Below are 21,337 nucleotides of genomic sequence, written 5' to 3' on the forward strand. Positions count from 1 at the left end.
TCCATACTGTTATTGAATAATACCACCATACTGTTACTGAATAATACCTCCATACTGTTACTGAATAATACCCCCATACTGTTACTGAATAATACCCCCATACTGTTACTGAATAATACCACCATACTGTTACTGAATAATGCCCCCATACTGTTACTGAATAATGCCCCCATACTGTTACTGAATAATGCCCCCATACTGTTACTGAATAATACCCCATACTGTTATTGAATAATACCCCCATACTGTTACTGAATAATACCCCATACTGTTACTGAATAATACCCCCATACTGTTACTGAATAATGCCCCCATACTGTTACTGAATAATGCCCCCATACTGTTACTGAATAATACCCCATACTGTTACTGAATAATACCCCCATACTGTTATTGAATAATACCCCCATAGTGTTACTGAATAATACCCCCATAGTGTTACTGAATAATACCTCCATACTGTTATTGAATAATACCTCCATACTGTTACTGAATAATACCCCCATACTGTTACTGAATAATACCCCATACTGTTACTGAATAATACCCCATACTGTTACTGAATAATACCCCCATACTGTTATTGAATAATACCCCCATACTGTTATTGAATAATACCCGTATACTGTTACTGAATAATACCCCCATACTGTTACTGAATAATACCTCCATACTGTTATTGAATAATACCACCATACTGTTACTGAATAATACCTCCATACTGTTATTGAATAATACCCCTATACTGTTACTGAATAATACCCCCATACTGTTACTGAATAATACCCCATACTGTTACTGAATAATACCCCATACTGTTACTGAATAATACCCCCATACTGTTACTGAATAATACCCCATACTGTTACTGAATAATACCCCATACTGTTACTGAATAATACCCCATACTGTTATTGAATAATACCCCTATACTGTTACTGAATAATACCCCCATACTGTTACTGAATAATACCCCCATACTGTTATTGAATAATACCCCTATACTGTTACTGAATAATACCCCCATACTGTTACTGAATAATACCCCCTACTGTTACTGAATAATACCCCCATACTGTTACTGAATAATACCCCCACACCATAACCACATAGTGACTGAATAATACCCCCATACTGTTACTGAATAATATCAGCACACCATAACCACATAGTGACTGAATAATACCCCATACTGTTACTGAATAATACCCCCATACTGTTACTGAATAATACCCCCATACTGTTACTGAATAATACCCCCATACTGTTACTGAATAATACCCCCATACTGTTACTGAATAATACCCCCATACTGTTACTGAATAATACCCCCATACTGTTACTGAATAATACCCCCATACTGTTACTGAATAATACCCCCATACTGTTACTGAATATTACCCCATACTGTTACTGAATAATACCCCATACTGTTACTGAATAATACCCCATACTGTTACTGAATAATACCCCCCTACTGTTACTGAATAATACCCCCCTACTGTTACTGAATAATACCCCCCTACTGTTACTGAATAATACCCCCCTACTGTTACTGAATAATACCCCCCTACTGTTACTGAATAATACCCCCCTACTGTTACTGAATAATACCCCCCTACTGTTACTGAATAATACCCCCCTACTGTTACTGAATAATACCCCCCTACTGTTACTGAATAATACCCCCCTACTGTTACTGAATAATACCCCCATACTGTTACTGAATAATGCCCCCCTACTGTTACTGAATAATACCCCCATACTGTTACTGAATAATATCACCACACCATAACCACAGTGACTGAATAATACCCCCATACTGTTACTGAATAATACCTCCATACTGTACTGAATAATACCCCCATACTGTTACTGAATAATACCCCCATACTGTTACTGAATAATACCCCCATACTGTTACTGAATAATACCCCCATACTGTTACTGAATAATACCCCATACTGTTACTGAATAATACCCCATACTGTTACTGAATAATACCCCCCTACTGTTACTGAATAATACCCCCATACTGTTACTGAATAATACCTCCACACCATAACCACATAGTGACTGAATAATACCCCCATACTGTTACTGAATAATACCGCCACACCATAACCACATAGTGACTGAATAATATCCCCATACTGTTACTGAATAATACCCCCATACTGTTACTGAATAATACCCCCATACTGTTACTGAATAATACCACCATACTGTTACTGAATAATACCCCCATACTGTTACTGAATAATACCCCCATACTGTTACTGAATAATACCCCATACTGTTACTGAATAATACCCCATACTGTTACTGAATAATACCCCATACTGTTACTGAATAATACCCCATACTGTTACTGAATAATACCCCATACTGTTACTGAATAATACCCCATACTGTTACTGAATAATATCCCCACACCATAACCACATAGTGACTGAATAATACCCCCATACTGTTACTGAATAATACCCCATACTGTTACTGAATAATACCCCATACTGTTACTGAATAATACCCCCATACTGTTACTGAATAATACCACCATACTGTTACTGAATAATACCCCATACTGTTACTGAATAATACCCCATACTGTTACTGAATAATACCCCATACTGTTACTGAATAATACCCCCATACTGTTACTGAATAATACCACCATACTGTTACTGAATAATACCTCCATACTGTTACTGAATAATACCACCATACTGTTACTGATTAATACCTCCATACTGTTACTGAATAATACCTCCATACTGTTACTGAATAATACCCCCATACTGTTACTGAATAATACCCCATACTGTTACTGAATAATACCCCCCTACTGTTACTGAATAATACCCCCCTACTGTTACTGAATAATACCCCCCTACTGTTACTGAATAATACCCCCATACTGTTACTGAATAATACCTCCACACCATAACCACATAGTGACTGAATAATACCCCCATACTGTTACTGAATAATACCGCCACACCATAACCACATAGTGACTGAATAATGCCCCCATACTGTTACTGAATAATACCCCCATACTGTTACTGAATAATACCCCCATACTGTACTGAATAATACCCCCATACTGTTACTGAATAATACCCCCATACTGTTACTGAATAATACCCCCATACTGTTACTGAATAATACCCCCATACTGTTACTGAATAATACCCCCATACTGTTACTGAATAATACCCCATACTGTTACTGAATAATACCCCATACTGTTACTGAATAATACCCCATACTGTTACTGAATAATACCCCATACTGTTACTGAATAATACCCCCATACTGTTACTGAATAATACCCCATACTGTTACTGAATAATACCCCATACTGTTACTGAATAATACCCCCATACTGTTACTGAATAATACCACCATACTGTTACCGAATAATACCCCATACTGTTACTGAATAATACCCCCATACTGTCACTGAATAATACCCCCATACTGTTACTGAATAATACCTCCATACTGTTACTGAATAATACCACCATACTGTTACTGAATAATACCTCCATACTGTTACTGAATAATACCTCCATACTGTTACTGAATAATACCACCATACTGTTACTGAATAATACCCCCATACTGTTACTGAATAATACCCCCATACTGTTACTGAATAATACCTCCACACCATAACCACATAGTGACTGAATAATACCCCCATACTATTACTGAATAATACCTCCATACTGTTACTGAATAATACCCCCATACTATTACTGAATAATACCCCCATACTGTTACTGAATAATACCCCCATACTGTTACTGAATAATACCACCACACCATAACCACATAGTGACTGAATAATACCCCCATACTGTTACTGAATAATGCCCCCATACTGTTACTGAATAATACCCCCATACTGTTACTGAATAATACCTCCACACTGTTACTGAATAATACCTCCATACTGTTATTGAATAATACCCCATACTGTTACTGAATAATACCTCCATACTGTTACTGAATAATACCCCCGTACAGAGACCAGTATTGCCGCCACCCAGTGACCATATGGTGTTAGATGCCGGTCCTGCACCGGCGCTCTGCAGACGTTATAAGTGATTACAGTGCAGTTATATCCGTTGACTTACGGGAGTCGTTCACTTTTTCCTTTTGGCTCAGACCGCCATGATGACTTGTCCCCACCACAACTCGTCTGCAGATTTACTACCCAGATATCTTGGCTCTTTGCTTTCCGGCAGCCCCCCACCTATTTCCCACCTCTACACAAACTTCCCATCCCGCTGCTACCCCCAATTCTGTGGTTGTTTCTGCCCCGTCTATTTCTGCACCTGCTGTCACAGAGCCCCCCGAAACTGTACTTCAGAGATAAAAACCGCCACACAGACGGAGCCGGATAGATGGCGCCCCAAAACTGACGATGCCTGATATTGTGCGCCAGACGGTAATAGTGCACGGCACAGTACTAGCGCCACCTTTTAGCCCCCACACAGTAATAATGCCCCTTTGGGGATGGGGGGGCTTCAGGTTGGAATAATATGGGACATTGACGATTGTTAGTGACATCAGAATAATAAATCCTCACTGACGAGTAACGGGACGCGCTCTTCTCTCCGCAGTCTGAGGTGTCGCTGTCCGGTCTCCCCGGGTATGTGGGCACTAACATAGTGCTAATGAGGTGAGTGCTGTGTGGACGGTGAGGGCGGAGCGTGGACGGTGAGGGCGGAGCGTGGACGGTGAGGGCGGAGCGTGGACGGTGAGGGCGGAGCGTGGACGGTGAGGGCGGAGCGTGGACGGTGAGGGCGGAGCGTGGACGGTGAGGGCGGAGCGTGGACGGTGAGGGCGCAGCGTGGACGGTGAGGGCGCAGCGTGGACGGTGAGGGCGCAGCGTGGACGTTGAGCGTGTGGATAACCATCCCCCCCAGACCACTGCCCCCAGATACCTGACAACCCTGGACTCCTGCCCTGATACCCTCCTCCCGACACCTGTTGTATCTAGACTTTCCTTCCCTTGGAGCATATATTCAGTTTGCTGCCCTGGCATTGCCCCCTGACACCCAGCACCCCTGGCATTGCCCCCTGACACCCAGCACCCCTGGCATTGCCCCCTGACACCCAGCACCCCTGGCATTGCCCCCTGACACCCAGCACCCCTGGCATAGCCCCCTGACACCCAGCACCCCTGGCATTGCCCCCTGACACCCAGCCCCCCTGGCATTGCCCCCTGACACCCAGCCCCCCTGGCATTGCCCCCTGACACCCAGCACCCCTGGCATTGCCCCCTCTCAGATACCCTTCCCCCGACACCCCATCACTTATTTATACTTTTGTATTTTTCTTTTAGTTTAACTCCTTCCAAATCTCAAACAAGAAGCGGACGAAGCCCCGGGGTCATTACCGCCAAAGTGGAACATTTATTCACCCCGGGGGCGACGAGCGCAGAAGATGTAACCAAAGCGATAAAGGACAACGCAGGAATACCGGGAGAATATAAAAGTGAGTGTCCCGTATACAGCGCAGGCGGCCATAAGACCCCTCCTCCCCCCCAGAACATCTCCCTCTACTCCAGTCACATCCAGAGCTGTATTTACACGTCTATTGTTCTATCATGACTCCAGTAATATCTGCTTCTTTCCTGCTAATTTTTTGAGGGTCTGTGTCTGAGCTACATTATTCCTTATACTGCAGTAACATCCAGAGCTGCATTCACAATTATTATGCTTTTCTTTCCCGTTAGTTCTTCGGTTACGAGACCTCGCACCCCCACCTGCTGCTGCCTATACTGGTTTGGAATCTATACAGAGCATACTCTGCTGTAGTGCATTGTGGGAGGTGTAGTCTTACCGCCAGGCACTGTACATATGAGGTGGAACAAACGTTACATCGCTCACAGTGCATTATGGGCGTTCTGCTAAGCTGTGGATGTGACTGGAGTATAAGACATGACATAGTTACAGAACTGTAACTGCAGCTCTGGATGTGATTGTAGTATAAAGACTTGAAGTGATAGCAGAATTGTGACTGCAGCTCTGGATGTGACTGGAGTATAAGGCATGATGTAACAGCAGAACAGTGACTGCAGCTCTGGATGTGACTGGAGTATATGGCATGATGTAACAGAACAGTAACTGCAGCTCTGGATGTGACTGGAGTATACGGCATGATGTAACAGTAGAACAGTGACTGCAGCTCTGGATGTGACTGGAGTATAACGCATAATGTAACAGAACAGTGACTGCAGCTCTGGATGTGACTGGATAACAGTAGAACAGTGACTGCAGCTCTGGATGTGACTGGAGTATAAGGGATTACTCGTTACATTGTGCGTGACAGAAATGTTCGCCGCTTGCAGATTGTGTAGTAACCGTCATCTCCGGCAGGTAAAAACATCTGTGATGGATTCTACTGCGACGCAGAAACCACGCAATGCGTAGCGACGCCGGACGAGCAGGGGGCCACGTGCTCCTGTAAGGAGGGGAAATATCCCTCGCCAGCACAACACGTCGTGACCACCTGCGGAGGTGAGACCCCACCTGCCCCTGACTCGCCCCACCTGCCCCTGACTCGCCCCACCTGCCCCTGACTCGCCCCACCTGCCCCTGACTCGCCCCACCTGCCCCTGACTCGCCCCACCTGCCCCTGACTCGCCCCACCTGCCGCTGACTCGCCCCACCTGCCCCTGACTCGCCCCACGCTGGGTGACTACCAATGTGGCCGCCATTACAGCTCCTGCCGCGGTTGTCACCCAGCGTTCCTGGACTTCAGGAAAATCTGCCAGGTTATGCCATTCAGAGCTCAGGAAAGCTGGGTGGCCGCCCCTGTGCCAGCTGTCGTGTCCGTCATGAGCTGGACCCCGGAGACCTCATGCCCAGGGCGGGGGCTCATGTGGTGACACGTCCGGGATCGTCAGTGAATTCTTGTTCTGTCTTTCAGTTTGTGGCCCCGAATGTTCCCCGACTGACGGGCATTACTGCAAACTGGAGTCAAAGGCTGGACCGCAATGCACCTGCCTGCCGGGGTACAAGAGCAACGGGGACAAATGTGACACGTGAGTCCTGACATACGTAACACAAAGTAACACAGTGCAACACCGTAACACAATGCAACAACGTAACACAAAGTAACACAATGCACCTGCCTGCCGGGGTACAAGAGCAACGGGGACAAATGTGACACGTGAGTCCTGACATACGTAACACAAAGTAACACAGTGCAACACCGTAACACAATGCAACAACGTAACACAAAGTAACACAATGCACCTGCCTGCCGGGGTACAAGAGCAACGGGGACAAATGTGACACGTGAGTCCTGACATACCCAACACAATGCAACACCGTAACACAAAGTAACACAATGCAACACCGTAACACAAAGTAACACAATGCAACAACGTAACACAACGTAACACAATGCAACAACGTAACACAATGCAACAACGTAACACAATGTAACACAAAGCAACACCGTAACACAAAGTAACACAATGCAACAACGTAACACAATGCAACAACGTAACACAATGCAACAACGTAACACAATGTAACACAATGCAACAACGTAACACAAAGTAACACAATGCAACAACGTAACACAATGCAACAACGCAACACAAAGTAACACAATGCAACAACGAAACACAAAGTAACACAATGCAACAAAGTAACACAATGCAACAAAGTAACACAATGCACCTGCCTGCCGGGGTACAAGAGCAACGGGGACAAATGTGACACGTGAGTCCTGACATACCCAACACAAAGCAACACAATGCAACAACGAAACACAATGCAACAACGTGACACAAAGTAACACCGTAACACAAAGTAACACAATGCACCTGCCTCCCGGGGTACAAGAGCAACGGGGACAAATGTGACACGTGAGTCCTGACATACACAACACAATGCAACACCGTAACACAAAGTAACACAATGCAACAACGTAACACAATGCACCTGCCTCCCGGGGTACAAGAGCAACGGGGACAAATGTGACACGTGAGTCCTGACATACACAACACAATGCAACACCGTAACACAAAGTAACACAATGCAACAACGTAACACAATGCACCTGCCTCCCGGGGTACAAGAGCAACGGGGACAAATGTGACACGTGAGTCCTGACATACCCAACACAAAGCAACACCGTAACACAAAGTAACACAATGCAACAACGTAACACAATGCACCTGCCTCCCGGGGTACAAGAGCAACGGGGACAAATGTGACACGTGAGTCCTGAAATACACAACACAAAGCAACACAATGCAACAACGAAACACAATGCAACAACGTGACACAAAGTAACACAATGCAACAACGTAACACAATGCAACACCGTAACACAAAGTAAAACAATGCAACACCGTAACACAATGCAACACCATAACACAATGCAACAACGTAACACAAAGCAACACCGTAACACAAAGTAACACAATGCAACAACGTAACACAATGCAACACCGTAACACAAAGTAAAACAATGCAACAACGTAACACAATGCAACAACGTAACACAAAGTAACACAATGCAACAACATAACACAAAGTAACACAATGCAACAACGAAACACAATGCAACAACGTGACACAAAGTAACACAATGCAACACCGTAACACAAAGTAACACAATGCAACACCGTAACACAATGCAACACCGTAACACAAAGTAAAACAATGCAACAACGTAACAGAAAATAACACAATGCAACACAAAGTAACACAATGCAGCAAAGTAACACAATGCAACAAAGTAACACAATGCAACAAAGTAACACAATGCAACAAAGTAACACAATGCAACAAAGTAACACAATGCAACAACGTAACACAATGCAACAACGTAACACAATGCAACAAAGTAACACAATGCAATAAAGTAACACAAAGTAACACAATGCAACAAAGTAACACAATGCACCAGCCTCCCGGGGTACAAGAGCAACGGGGGCAAATGTGACAAGTGAGTCCTGACATACACAACACAAAGCAACACAATGCAACAACGTAACACAATGCAACACCGTAACACGAAGTAAAATAATGCAACAACGTAACACAAAGTTACACAACGTAACACAAAGTTACACAACGCAACACAAAGTTACACAATGCAACAAAGTAACACAATGCAACAAAGTAACACAATGCAACAACGTAACACAATGCAACAACGTAACACAATAACACTGTAACACAAAGTAACACAATGCAACAACGTAACACAAAGTAACACAATGCAACAACGTAACACAATAACACTGTAACACAAAGTAACACAATGCAACAACGTAACACAAAGTAACACAATGCAACAACGTAACACAATGCACCTGCCTCCCGGGGGAAACAAGAGCAACGGGGGCAAATGTGACAAGTGAGTCCTGACATACGCAACAACGTAACACAATGCAACAACGTAACACAATGCAACACCGTAACACAATGCAACAACGTAACACAATGCAACAACGTAACACAATGCAACACCGTAACACAATGCAACAACGTAACACAACGTAACACAATGCAACAACGTAACACAATGCAACAACGTAACACAATGCAACACCGTAACACAAAGTAACACAATGCAACAACGTATCACAATGCACCGGCCTCCCGGGGTACAAGAGCAACGGGGCAAATGTGACAAGTGAGTCCTGACGCAAAGTAACACAATGCAACACAATGCAACAACGTGACGCAATGCAACAAAGTAACACAACAGCTCATTGATGTTTCTCCGGCTGATTTTCTTGCAGATGTGAGTTCGGATACTCGGGAGGGGAATGTGAGGACAGTGAGTATCTGCCGGGGACTAATACTGGCCAAGGGGCAACCAACAGACACCTGGGGGGGGGGGGCAACGATATGACAGCATTCTGTCTCTGTTATGGGGGAGCACTGTGGATGTCTCTGTTATGGGGGCACTGTGGATGTCTCTGTTATGGGGGACACTGTGGCTGTCTCTGTTATGGGGGCACTGTGGATGTCTCTGTTATGGGGGCACTGTGGATGTCTCTGTTATGGGGGACACTGTGGCTGTCTCTGTTATGGGGAGCACTGTGGATGTCTCTGTTATGGGGGCACTGTGGATGTCTCTGTTATGGGGGAGCACTGTGGATGTCTCTGTTATGGGGGAGCACTGTGGATGTCTCTGTTATGGGGGAGTACTGTGGATGTCTCTGTTATGGGGGAGCACTGTGGATGTCTCTGTTATGGGGGCACTGTGGATGTCTCTGTTATGGGAGCACTCTGGATGTCTCTGTTATGGGGGAGCACTGTGGATGTCTCTGTTATGGGGGCACTGTGGCTGTCTCTGTTATGGGGAGCACTGTGGATGTCTCTGTTATGGGGGAGCACTGTGGATGTCTCTGTTATGGGGGAGCACTGTGGATGTCTCTGTTATGGGGGAGCACTGTGGATGTCTCTGTTATGGGGGAGCACTGTGGATGTCTCTGTTATGGGGGAGCACTGTGGATGTCTCTGTTATGGGGGAGCACTGTGGATGTCTCTGTTATGGGGGAGCACTGTGGATGTCTCTGTTATGGGGGAGCACTGTGGATGTCTCTGTTATGGGGGCACTGTGGATGTCTCTGTTATGGGGGCACTATGGATGTCTCTGTTATGGGGGCACTGTGGATGTCTCTGTTATGGGGGACACTGTGGCTTTCTCTGTTATGGGGAAACTGGCTTTCTCTGTTATGGGGGCACAGTGGATGTCTCTGTTATGGGGGCACAGTGGATGTCTCTGTTATGGGGGCACAGTGGATGTCTCTGTTATGGGGGCACTGTGGCTGTCTCTGTTATGGGGGCACTGTGGCTGTCTCTGTTATGGGGGCACTGTGGCTGTCTCTTATGGGGGCACTGTGGATGTCTCTGTTATGGGGACACTGTGGATGTCTCTGTTATGGGGGCACTGTGGCTGTCTCTGTTATGGGGGCACTGTGGCTGTCTGTTATGGGGGCACTGTGGATGTCTCTGTTATGGGGACACTGTGGATGTCTCTGTTATGGGGACACTGTGGATGTCTCTGTTATGGGGACACTGTGGCTGTCTCTGTTATGGGGAACACTGTGGATGTCTCTGTTATGGGGACACTGTGGCTGTCTCTGTTATGGGGAACACTGTGGATGTCTCTGTTATGGGGGCACTGTGGATGTCATATGTTTGGGGGTGACCAGTAGAGAACACTTTCCCTGTACTTCTCCCCCATCATTGCGCTCTTGTCCGCCTTCTTTCTTCCTCCAGATTATCTGCTGATCCTGGTGATCGTTGGCGCAGTGCTGGGCGCGGCCGTGCTCGTTCTGCTGGGTGCGGTGATCGGCGTTTCCATCAGGTGAGACCTTCGTGACCGCTCCAGGTATTCCGATGTTTATCAGCCCTGCCCCCTCAGACCTGCGAGGACGAGATATTGGGCGCAGACTGTAGGTGAGGGGTTCTCCGGCATGACCCCCACCCACGTCCTGTATAATGTACAACACTCGTTATAGCGGGATTTATTTACATAGTCATGTGACCGCTGCCGCTCCCCTCCCCCGCTGGCGGTCGACGCCGCCGTCCTGTTTACGGTTGGATTTCTATATTTCTGACTGAATAATTTCCTGGCAGCTCCAAGAAAGGAAAGAAACATGGCGACCGGACGACGCTGATCGAGAAAGACGAGAAGACGCCGGCAGAAAACAGCCCCGCCCCCGGGCGACTTTTCCCCAAAGTTCAAGCAAAGTCCGACCCGGGTGAGGTGAACAAGGCCGCCAGTGTATACGAGGGGAACGAGGAGTTTACCCGCAACTTTCCCAAACGGGACTACGATGAGGTGCGTCCGGCGCGGCGGAGAATGAGCGGATCCCTCGTCTCCCCCCAGAGCCCCTCCTGTCTCCCCCCAGAGCCCCTTCTGTCTCCCCCCAGAGCCCCTCCTGTCTCCCCCCCCAGAGCCCCTCCTGTCTCCCCCCCAGAGCCCCTCCTGTCTCCCCCCCCAGAGCCCCTCCTGTCCCCCCCAGAGCCCCTCCTGTCTCCCCCCCAGAGCCCCTCCTGTCTCCCCCCCAGAGCCCCTCCTGTCTCCCCCCCAGAGCCCCTCCTGTCTCCCCCCCAGAGCCCCTCCTGTCTCCCCCCAGAGCCCCTCCTGTCCCCCACAGACCCCTCCTGGACCCCCTCCTGTCGTGTCTCCCCCCCAGAGCCCCTCCTGTCCTGTCTCCCCCCCAGAGCCCCTCCTGTCCTGTCTCCCCCCCAGAGCCCCTCCTGTCCTGTCTCCCCCCACAGACCCCCTCCTGTCTTCTCCCCCCACAGACCCCCTCCTGTGTCCCCCCAGACCCCCTCCTGTCTCCCCCCCCAGACCCCCTCCTGTCTCCCCCCACAGACCCCCTCCTGTCTCCCCCCACAGACCCCCTCCTGTCTCCCCCCACAGACCCCCTCCTGTCTCCCCCCAGACCCCCTCCTGTCTCCCCCCAGACCCCCTCCTGTCTCCCCCCCAGACCCCCTCCTGTCTCCCCACAGACCCCCTCCTGTCTCCCCACAGACCCCCTCCTGTCTCCCCCCACAGACCCCCTCCTGTCTCCCCCCAGACCCCCCTCCTGTCTCCCCCCAGACCCCCCTCCTGTCTCCCCCCAGACCCCCCTCCTGTCTCCCCCCAGACCCCCTCCTGTCTTCTCCCCCCCCAGACCCCCTCCTGTCTTCTCCCCCCCAGACCCCCTCCTGTGTCCCCCCCGAGACCCCCTCCTGTGTCCCCCCCGAGACCCCCTCCTGTGTCCCCCCCAAGATCCCCTCCTGTGTCCCCCCACAGACCCCCTCCTGTGTCCCCCCACAGACCCCCTCCTGTGTCCCCCCACAGACCCCCTCCTGTGTCCCCCCACAGACCCCCTCCTGTGTCCCCCCACAGACCCCATCCTGTCTCCCCCCACAGACCCCATCCTGTCTCCCCAAACAGACCCCCTCCTGTCCCCCACAGACCCCCTCCTGTCTCCCCCCACAGACCCCCTCCTGTCTCTCCCCACAGACCCCCTCCTGTCTCCCCCCAGACCCCCTCCTGTCTCCCCACAGACCCCCTCCTGTCTCCCCCCACAGACCCCCTCCTGTCTCCCCCCACAGACCCCCTCCTGTCTCCCCCCAGACCCCCTCCTGTCTCCCCACAGACCCCCTCCTGTCTCCCCCCAGACCCCCCTCCTGTCTCCCCCCAGACCCCCCTCCTCTCCCCCCCAGACCCCCTCCTGTCTCCCCCCAGACCCCCTCCTCTCCCCCCAGACCCCCTCCTGTCTCCCCCCAGACCCCCTCCTGTCTCCCCCCAGACCCCCTCCTGTCTTCTCCCCCCCAGACCCCCTCCTGTCTTCTCCCCCCCCAGACCCCCTCCTGTGTCCCCCCCGAGATCCCCTCCTGTCTCCCCCCACAGACCCCCTCCTGTCCCCCACAGACCCCCTCCTGTCTCCCCCCACAGACCCCCTCCTGTCTCCCCCCACAGACCCCCTCCTGTCTCCCCCCACAGACCCCCTCCTGTCTCCCCCAAGACCCCCTCCTGTCTCCCCCCAGACCCCCTCCTGTCTCCCCCCCCAGACCCCCTCCTGTCTCCCCCCCCAGACCCCCTCCTGTCTCCCCCCACAGACCCCCCTCCTGTCTCCCCCCAGACCCCCCTCCTCTCTCCCACAGACCCCCTCCTGTCTCCCCCCAGACCCCCTCCTGTCTCCCCCCAGACCCCCTCCTGTGTCCCCCTCTAGACATTGAGGTGGAGCTGAATGAACGTTGTCTTTTTCCCTTGCAGAATCCATGGTATGAAATGGCCAGAAAAGACCGGAGTTATTAGCGAGCCGCCCCCGGGTGGCGCCGTTGAGCCGGTGTTATTCTGTATTCTGAACGCTCTGAGCTTATTGGCGGGTACAATGAGAAGAAATGATAATGAGGCGTGACCGGCAATGACCCCTCCCCCGACCGACGCTGGCGCCGTCACTGCCCTCGCGGGACGCCCGGACTTCACCCGCAGAACGCGTTTTACTAGAACTAGAAGCACTTTTTTTCTTTTTTTTTTTTTTTTTATTGCTCTGTAATTTATTTTAAGATGATCGTGAAGACACAACACTGGGACTTATAGGGTTAAAGGACGATGGCGGGCGGGATGAGGATGCGGCGACAACCTGCGAAAATACTGATAATATTCCTGTGATTGGAGGAAATTCTTTCTATGATGAACAGGTTAACTTTCTGTCTGACTAAGAATAATGGCTGATAACAGAGGACAACAGCACGTGTGTAATATCAGCTGCGCAGCTTCCTGTCCAACTTATAAAACGGATGTTTCTTGTTTGTTATTATATAAAAATAAATTGTAACATTGTGTCAGCGTCTGTTTATCCCTACACGTGACTGCAAGGAATAGGGACCAGCCGTCCAATAGGCGACATATATCGATGAGGTGATGTCAGTAACCGGGGGCGGAGCTGTGACAACCTCTCACACATGATATACAGGCTGGTTGTCAGTAGTAATAGATGAATAGCTGTGACTGTATATAAGATGTGAGGATCTCATGTCTGATCACAATGTCATTATATTATATATCAGTGATGTCAGTAACAGGGGGCGGAGCTGTGACAACCTCTCACACATAATATACAGGCTGGTTGTCAGTAGTAATAGATGAATAGCTGTCACTGTATATAAGATGTGTGGATCTCATGTCTGATCACAGTGTAATTATATTATATATCAGTGATGTCAGTAACAGGGGGCGGGGCTGTGACAACCTCTCACACATGATATACAGGCTGGTTGTCAGTAGTAATAGATGAATAGCTGTGACTCTATATAAGATGTGAGGATCTCATGTCTGATCACATGTAATTATATTATATATCAGTGATGTCAGTAACAGGGGGCGGGGCTGTGACAACCTCTCACACATGATATACAGGCTGGTTGTCAGTAGTAATAGATGAATAGCTGTGACTGTATATAAGATGTGTGGATCTCATGTCTGATCACAATGTCATTATATTATATATCAGTGATGTCAGTAACAGGGGGCGGAGCTGTGACAACCTCTCACACATAATATACAGGCTGGTTGTCAGTAGTAATAGATGAATAGCTGTCACTGTATATAAGATGTGTGGATCTCATGTCTGATCACAGTGTAATTATATTATATATCAGTGATGTCAGTAACAGGGGGCGGGGCTGTGACAACCTCTCACACATGATTATACAGGCTGGTTGTCAGTAGTAATAGATGAATAGCTGTTACTGTATATAAGATGTGTGGATCTCATGTCTGATCACAGTGTAATTATATTATATATCAGTGATGTCAGTAACAGGAGGCGGGGCTGTGACAACCTCTCACACATGATATACAAGCTGGTTGTCAGTAGTAATAGATGAATAGCTGTTACTATATATAAGATGTGTGGATCTCATGTCTGATCACAGTGTAATTATATTATATATCAGTGATGTCAGTAACAGGGGGCGGGGCTGTGACAACCTCTCACAGATGATATACAGGCTGGTTGTCAGTAGTAATAGATGAATAGCTGTGACTGTATATAAGATGTGTGGATCTCATGTCCGATCACAGTGTAATTATATTATATATCAGTGATGTCAGTAACAGGGGGCGGAGCTGTGACAACCTCTCACACATGATATACAGGCTGGTTGTCAGTAGTAATAGATGAATAGCTGTGACTGTATATAAGATGTGTGGATCTCATGTCTGATCACAATGTAATTATATTATATATCAGTGATGTCAGTAACAGGGGGCGGGGCTGTGACAACCTCTCACACATGATATACAGGCTGGTTGTCAGTAGTAATAGATGAATAGCTGTTACTGTATATAAGATGTGTGGATCTCATGTCTGATCACAGTGTAATTATATATCAGTGATGTCAGTAACAGGGGGCGGGGCTGTGACAACCTCTCACACATGATATACAGGCCGGTTGTCAGTAGTAATAGAGTAATAGCTGTTACTGTATATAAGATGTGTGGATCTCATGTCTGATCACATGTAATTATATTATATATCAGTGATGTCAGTAACAGGGGGCGGAGCTGTGACAACCTCTCACACATGATATACAGGCTGGTTGTCAGTAGTAATAGATGAATAGCTGTTACTGTATATAAGATGTGTGGATCTCATGTCTGATCACAATGTAATTATATTATATATCAGTGATGTCAGTAACAGGGGGCGGGGCTGTGACAACCTCTCACACATGATATACAGGCTGGTTGTCAGTGGTGATAGATGAATAGCTGTTACTGTATATAAGATGTGTGGATCTCATGTCTCATCACATGTCATTATATTATATATCAGTGATGTCAGTAACAGGGGGCGGAGCTGTGACAACCTCTCACACATGATATACAGGCTGGTTGTCAGTAGTAATAGATGAATAGCTGTTACTGTATATAAGATGTGTGGATCTCATGTCTGATCACAATGTAATTATATTATATATCAGTGATGTCAGTAACAGGGGGCGGAGCTGTGACAACCTCTCACACATAATATACAGGCTGGTTGTCAGTAGTAATAGATGAATAGCTGTCACTGTATATAAGATGTGTGGATCTCATGTCTGATCACAGTGTAATTATATTATATATCAGTGATGTAACAGGGGGCGGGGCTGTGACAACCTCTCACACATGATATACAGGCTGGTTGTCAGTAGTAATAGATGAATAGCTGTTACTGTATATAAGATGTGTGGATCTCATGTCTGATCACAGTGTAATTATATATCAGTGATGTCAGTAACAGGGGGCGGGGCTGTGACAACCTCTCACACATGATATACAGGCTGGTTGTCAGTAGTAATAGATGAATAGCTGTTACTGTATATAAGATGTGTGGATCTCATGTCTGATCACAATGTAATTATATTATATATCAGTGATGTCAGTAACAGGGGGCGGGGCTGTGACAACCTCTCACACATGATATACAGGCTGGTTGTCAGTAGTAATAGATGAATAGCTGTTACTGTATATAAGATGTGTGGATCTCATGTCTGATCACAGTGTAATTATATATCAGTGATGTCAGTAACAGGGGGCGGGGCTGTGACAACCTCTCACACATGATATACAGGCTGGTTGTCAGTAGTAATAGATGAATAGCTGTGACTGTATATAAGATGTGAGGATCTCATGTCTGATCACAATGTCATTATATTATATATCAGTGATGTCAGTAACAGGGGGCGGAGCTGTGACAACCTCTCACACATAATATACAGGCTGGTTGTCAGTAGTAATAGATGAATAGCTGTCACTGTATATAAGATGTGTGGATCTCATGTCTGATCACAGTGTAATTATATTATATATCAGTGATGTCAGTAACAGGGGGCGGGGCTGTGACAACCTCTCACACATGATATACAGGCTGGTTGTCAGTAGTAATAGATGAATAGCTGTGACTGTATATAAGATGTGAGGATCTCATGTCTGATCACATGTAATTATATTATATATCAGTGATGTCAGTAACAGGGGGTGGAGCTGTGACAACCTCTCACACATGATATACAGGCTGGTTGTCAGTAGTAATAGATGAATAGCTGTGACTGTATATAAGATGTGTGGATCTCATGTCTGATCACAATGTCATTATATTATATATCAGTGATGTCAGTAACAGGGGGCGGAGCTGTGACAACCTCTCACACATAATATACAGGCTGGTTGTCAGTAGTAATAGATGAATAGCTGTCACTGTATATAAGATGTGTGGATCTCATGTCTGATCACAGTGTAATTATATTATATATCAGTGATGTCAGTAACAGGGGGCGGGGCTGTGACAACCTCTCACACATGATTATACAGGCTGGTTGTCAGTAGTAATAGATGAATAGCTGTTACTGTATATAAGATGTGTGGATCTCATGTCTGATCACAATGTAATTATATTATATATCAGTGATGTCAGTAACAGGGGGCGGGGCTGTGACAACCTCTCACACATGATATACAGGCTGGTTGTCAGTAGTAATAGATGAATAGCTGTGACTGTATATAAGATGTGTGGATCTCATGTCTGATCACATGTAATTATATTATATATCAGTGATGTCAGTAACAGGGGGCGGGGCTGTGACAACCTCTCACACATGATATACAGGCTGGTTGTCAGTAGTAATAGATGAATAGCTGTTACTGTATATAAGATGTGTGGATCTCATGTCTGATCACAGTGTAATTATATTATATATCAGTGATGTAACAGGGGGCGGGGCTGTGACAACCTCTCACACATGATATACAGGCTGGTTGTCAGTAGTAATAGATGAATAGCTGTTATGTGTGGATCTCATGTCTGATCACAGTGTAATTATATATCAGTGATGTCAGTAACAGGGGGCGGGGCTGTGACAACCTCTCACACATGATATACAGGCCGGTTGTCAGTAGTAATAGAGTAATAGCTGTTACTGTATATAAGATGTGTGGATCTCATGTCTGATCACATGTAATTATATTATATATCAGTGATGTCAGTAACAGGGGGCGGAGCTGTGACAACCTCTCACACATGATATACAGGCTGGTTGTCAGTAGTAATAGATGAATAGCTGTTACTGTATATAAGATGTGTGGATCTCATGTCTGATCACAATGTAATTATATTATATATCAGTGATGTCAGTAACAGGGGGCGGGGCTGTGACAACCTCTCACACATGATATACAGGCTGGTTGTCAGTAGTAATAGATGAATAGCTGTTACTGTATATAAGATGTGTGGATCTCATGTCTAATCACAGTGTAATTATATATCAGTGATGTCAGTAACAGGGGGCGGGGCTGTGACAACCTCTCACACATGATATACAGGCTGGTTGTCAGTAGTAATAGATGAATAGCTGTGACTGTATATAAGATGTGAGGATCTCATGTCTGATCACAATGTAATTATATTATATATCAGTGATGTCAGTAACAGGGGGCGGGGCTGTGACAACCTCTCACACATGATATACAGGCTGGTTGTCAGTAGTAATAGATGAATAGATGTTACTGTATATAAGATGTGTGGATCTCATGTCTGATCACAATGTCATTATATTATATATCAGTGATGTCAGTAACAGGGGGCGGAGCTGTGACAACCTCTCACACATAATATACAGGCTGGTTGTCAGTAGTAATAGATAAATAGCTGTCACTGTATATAAGATGTGTGGATCTCATGTCTGATCACAGTGTAATTATATTATATATCAGTGATGTCAGTAACAGGGGGCGGGGCTGTGACAACCTCTCACACATGATATACAGGCTGGTTGTCAGTAGTAATAGATGAATAGCTGTGACTCTATATAAGATGTGAGGATCTCATGTCTGATCACATGTAATTATATTATATATCAGTGATGTCAGTAACAGGGGGTGGAGCTGTGACAACCTCTCACACATGATATACAGGCTGGTTGTCAGTAGTAATAGATGAATAGCTGTGACTGTATATAAGATGTGTGGATCTCATGTCTGATCACAATCTCATTATATTATATATCAGTGATGTCAGTAACAGGGGGCGGAGCTGTGACAACCTCTCACACATAATATACAGGCTGGTTGTCAGTAGTAATAGATGAATAGCTGTCACTGTATATAAGATGTGTGGATCTCATGTCTGATCACAGTGTAATTATATTATATATCAGTGATGTCAGTAACAGGGGGCGGGGCTGTGACAACCTCTCACACATGATTATACAGGCTGGTTGTCAGTAGTAATAGATGAATAGCTGTTACTGTATATAAGATGTGTGGATCTCATGTCTGATCACAGTGTAATTATATTATATATCAGTGATGTCAGTAACAGGAGGCGGGGCTGTGACAACCTCTCACACATGATATACAAGCTGGTTGTCAGTAGTAATAGATGAATAGCTGTTACTATATATAAGATGTGTGGATCTCATGTCTGATCACAGTGTAATTATATTATATATCAGTGATGTCAGTAACAGGGGGCGGGGCTGTGACAACCTCTCACAGATGATATACAGGCTGGTTGTCAGTAGTAATAGATGAATAGCTGTGACTGTATATAAGATGTGTGGATCTCATGTCCGATCACAGTGTAATTATATTATATATCAGTGATGTCAGTAACAGGGGGCGGAGCTGTGACAACCTCTCACACATGATATACAGGCTGGTTGTCAGTAGTAATAGATGAATAGCTGTGACTGTATATAAGATGTGTGGATCTCATGTCTGATCACAATGTAATTATATTATATATCAGTGATGTCAGTAACAGGGGGCGGGGCTGTGACAACCTCTCACACATGATATACAGGCTGGTTGTCAGTAGTAATAGATGAATAGCTGTTACTGTATATAAGATGTGTGGATCTCATGTCTGATCACAGTGTAATTATATATCAGTGATGTCAGTAACAGGGGGCGGGGCTGTGACAACCTCTCACACATGATATACAGGCCGGTTGTCAGTAGTAATAGAGTAATAGCTGTTACTGTATATAAGATGTGTGGATCTCATGTCTCATCACATGTCATTATATTATATATCAGTGATGTCAGTAACAGGGGGCGGAGCTGTGACAACCTCTCACACATGATATACAGGCTGGTTGTCAGTAGTAATAGATGAATAGCTGTTACTGTATATAAGATGTGTGGATCTCATGTCTGATCACAATGTAATTATATTATATATCAGTGATGTCAGTAACAGGGGGCGGAGCTGTGACAACCTCTCACACATAATATACAGGCTGGTTGTCAGTAGTAATAGATGAATAGCTGTCACTGTATATAAGATGTGTGGATCTCATGTCTGATCACAGTGTAATTATATTATATATCAGTGATGTAACAGGGGGCGGGGCTGTGACAACCTCTCACACATGATATACAGGCTGGTTGTCAGTAGTAATAGATGAATAGCTGTTACTGTATATAAGATGTGTGGATCTCATGTCTGATCACAGTGTAATTATATATCAGTGATGTCAGTAACAGGGGGCGGGGCTGTGACAACCTCTCACACATGATATACAGGCTGGTTGTCAGTAGTAATAGATGAATAGCTGTTACTGTATATAAGATGTGTGGATCTCATGTCTGATCACAATGTAATTATATTATATATCAGTGATGTCAGTAACAGGGGGCGGGGCTGTGACAACCTCTCACACATGATATACAGGCTGGTTGTCAGTAGTAATAGATGAATAGCTGTTACTGTATATAAGATGTGTGGATCTCATGTCTGATCACAGTGTAATTATATATCAGTGATGTCAGTAACAGGGGGCGGGGC

The 21,337-nt window shown here is 46.2% G+C and overlaps 1 protein-coding gene across 1 annotated transcript in view; it reads left to right on the plus strand.

The window, feature by feature from the left end:
• Nucleotides 1–14,312, plus strand: part of MUC13 (mucin 13, cell surface associated) — a 28,941-nt gene extending 14,629 nt beyond the window's left edge. The window contains exons 5-12 of the mRNA XM_075831039.1: nucleotides 4,638–4,696; nucleotides 5,363–5,514; nucleotides 6,399–6,539; nucleotides 6,952–7,066; nucleotides 9,791–9,828; nucleotides 11,280–11,367; nucleotides 11,640–11,844; nucleotides 13,777–14,312. Coding sequence (XP_075687154.1) covers nucleotides 4,638–4,696; nucleotides 5,363–5,514; nucleotides 6,399–6,539; nucleotides 6,952–7,066; nucleotides 9,791–9,828; nucleotides 11,280–11,367; nucleotides 11,640–11,844; nucleotides 13,777–13,818 — 840 coding nt within the window. The 3' untranslated portion in view covers nucleotides 13,819–14,312. The remainder of the gene's footprint in view (nucleotides 1–4,637; nucleotides 4,697–5,362; nucleotides 5,515–6,398; nucleotides 6,540–6,951; nucleotides 7,067–9,790; nucleotides 9,829–11,279; nucleotides 11,368–11,639; nucleotides 11,845–13,776) is intronic.
• The last annotated feature ends 7,025 nt before the right edge of the window (nucleotides 14,313–21,337 follow it).

Source organism: Rhinoderma darwinii, chromosome 6, assembly GCF_050947455.1.
Source record: "Rhinoderma darwinii isolate aRhiDar2 chromosome 6, aRhiDar2.hap1, whole genome shotgun sequence".
In the NCBI taxonomy this organism is placed as follows: Eukaryota; Metazoa; Chordata; class Amphibia; order Anura; family Rhinodermatidae; genus Rhinoderma; species Rhinoderma darwinii.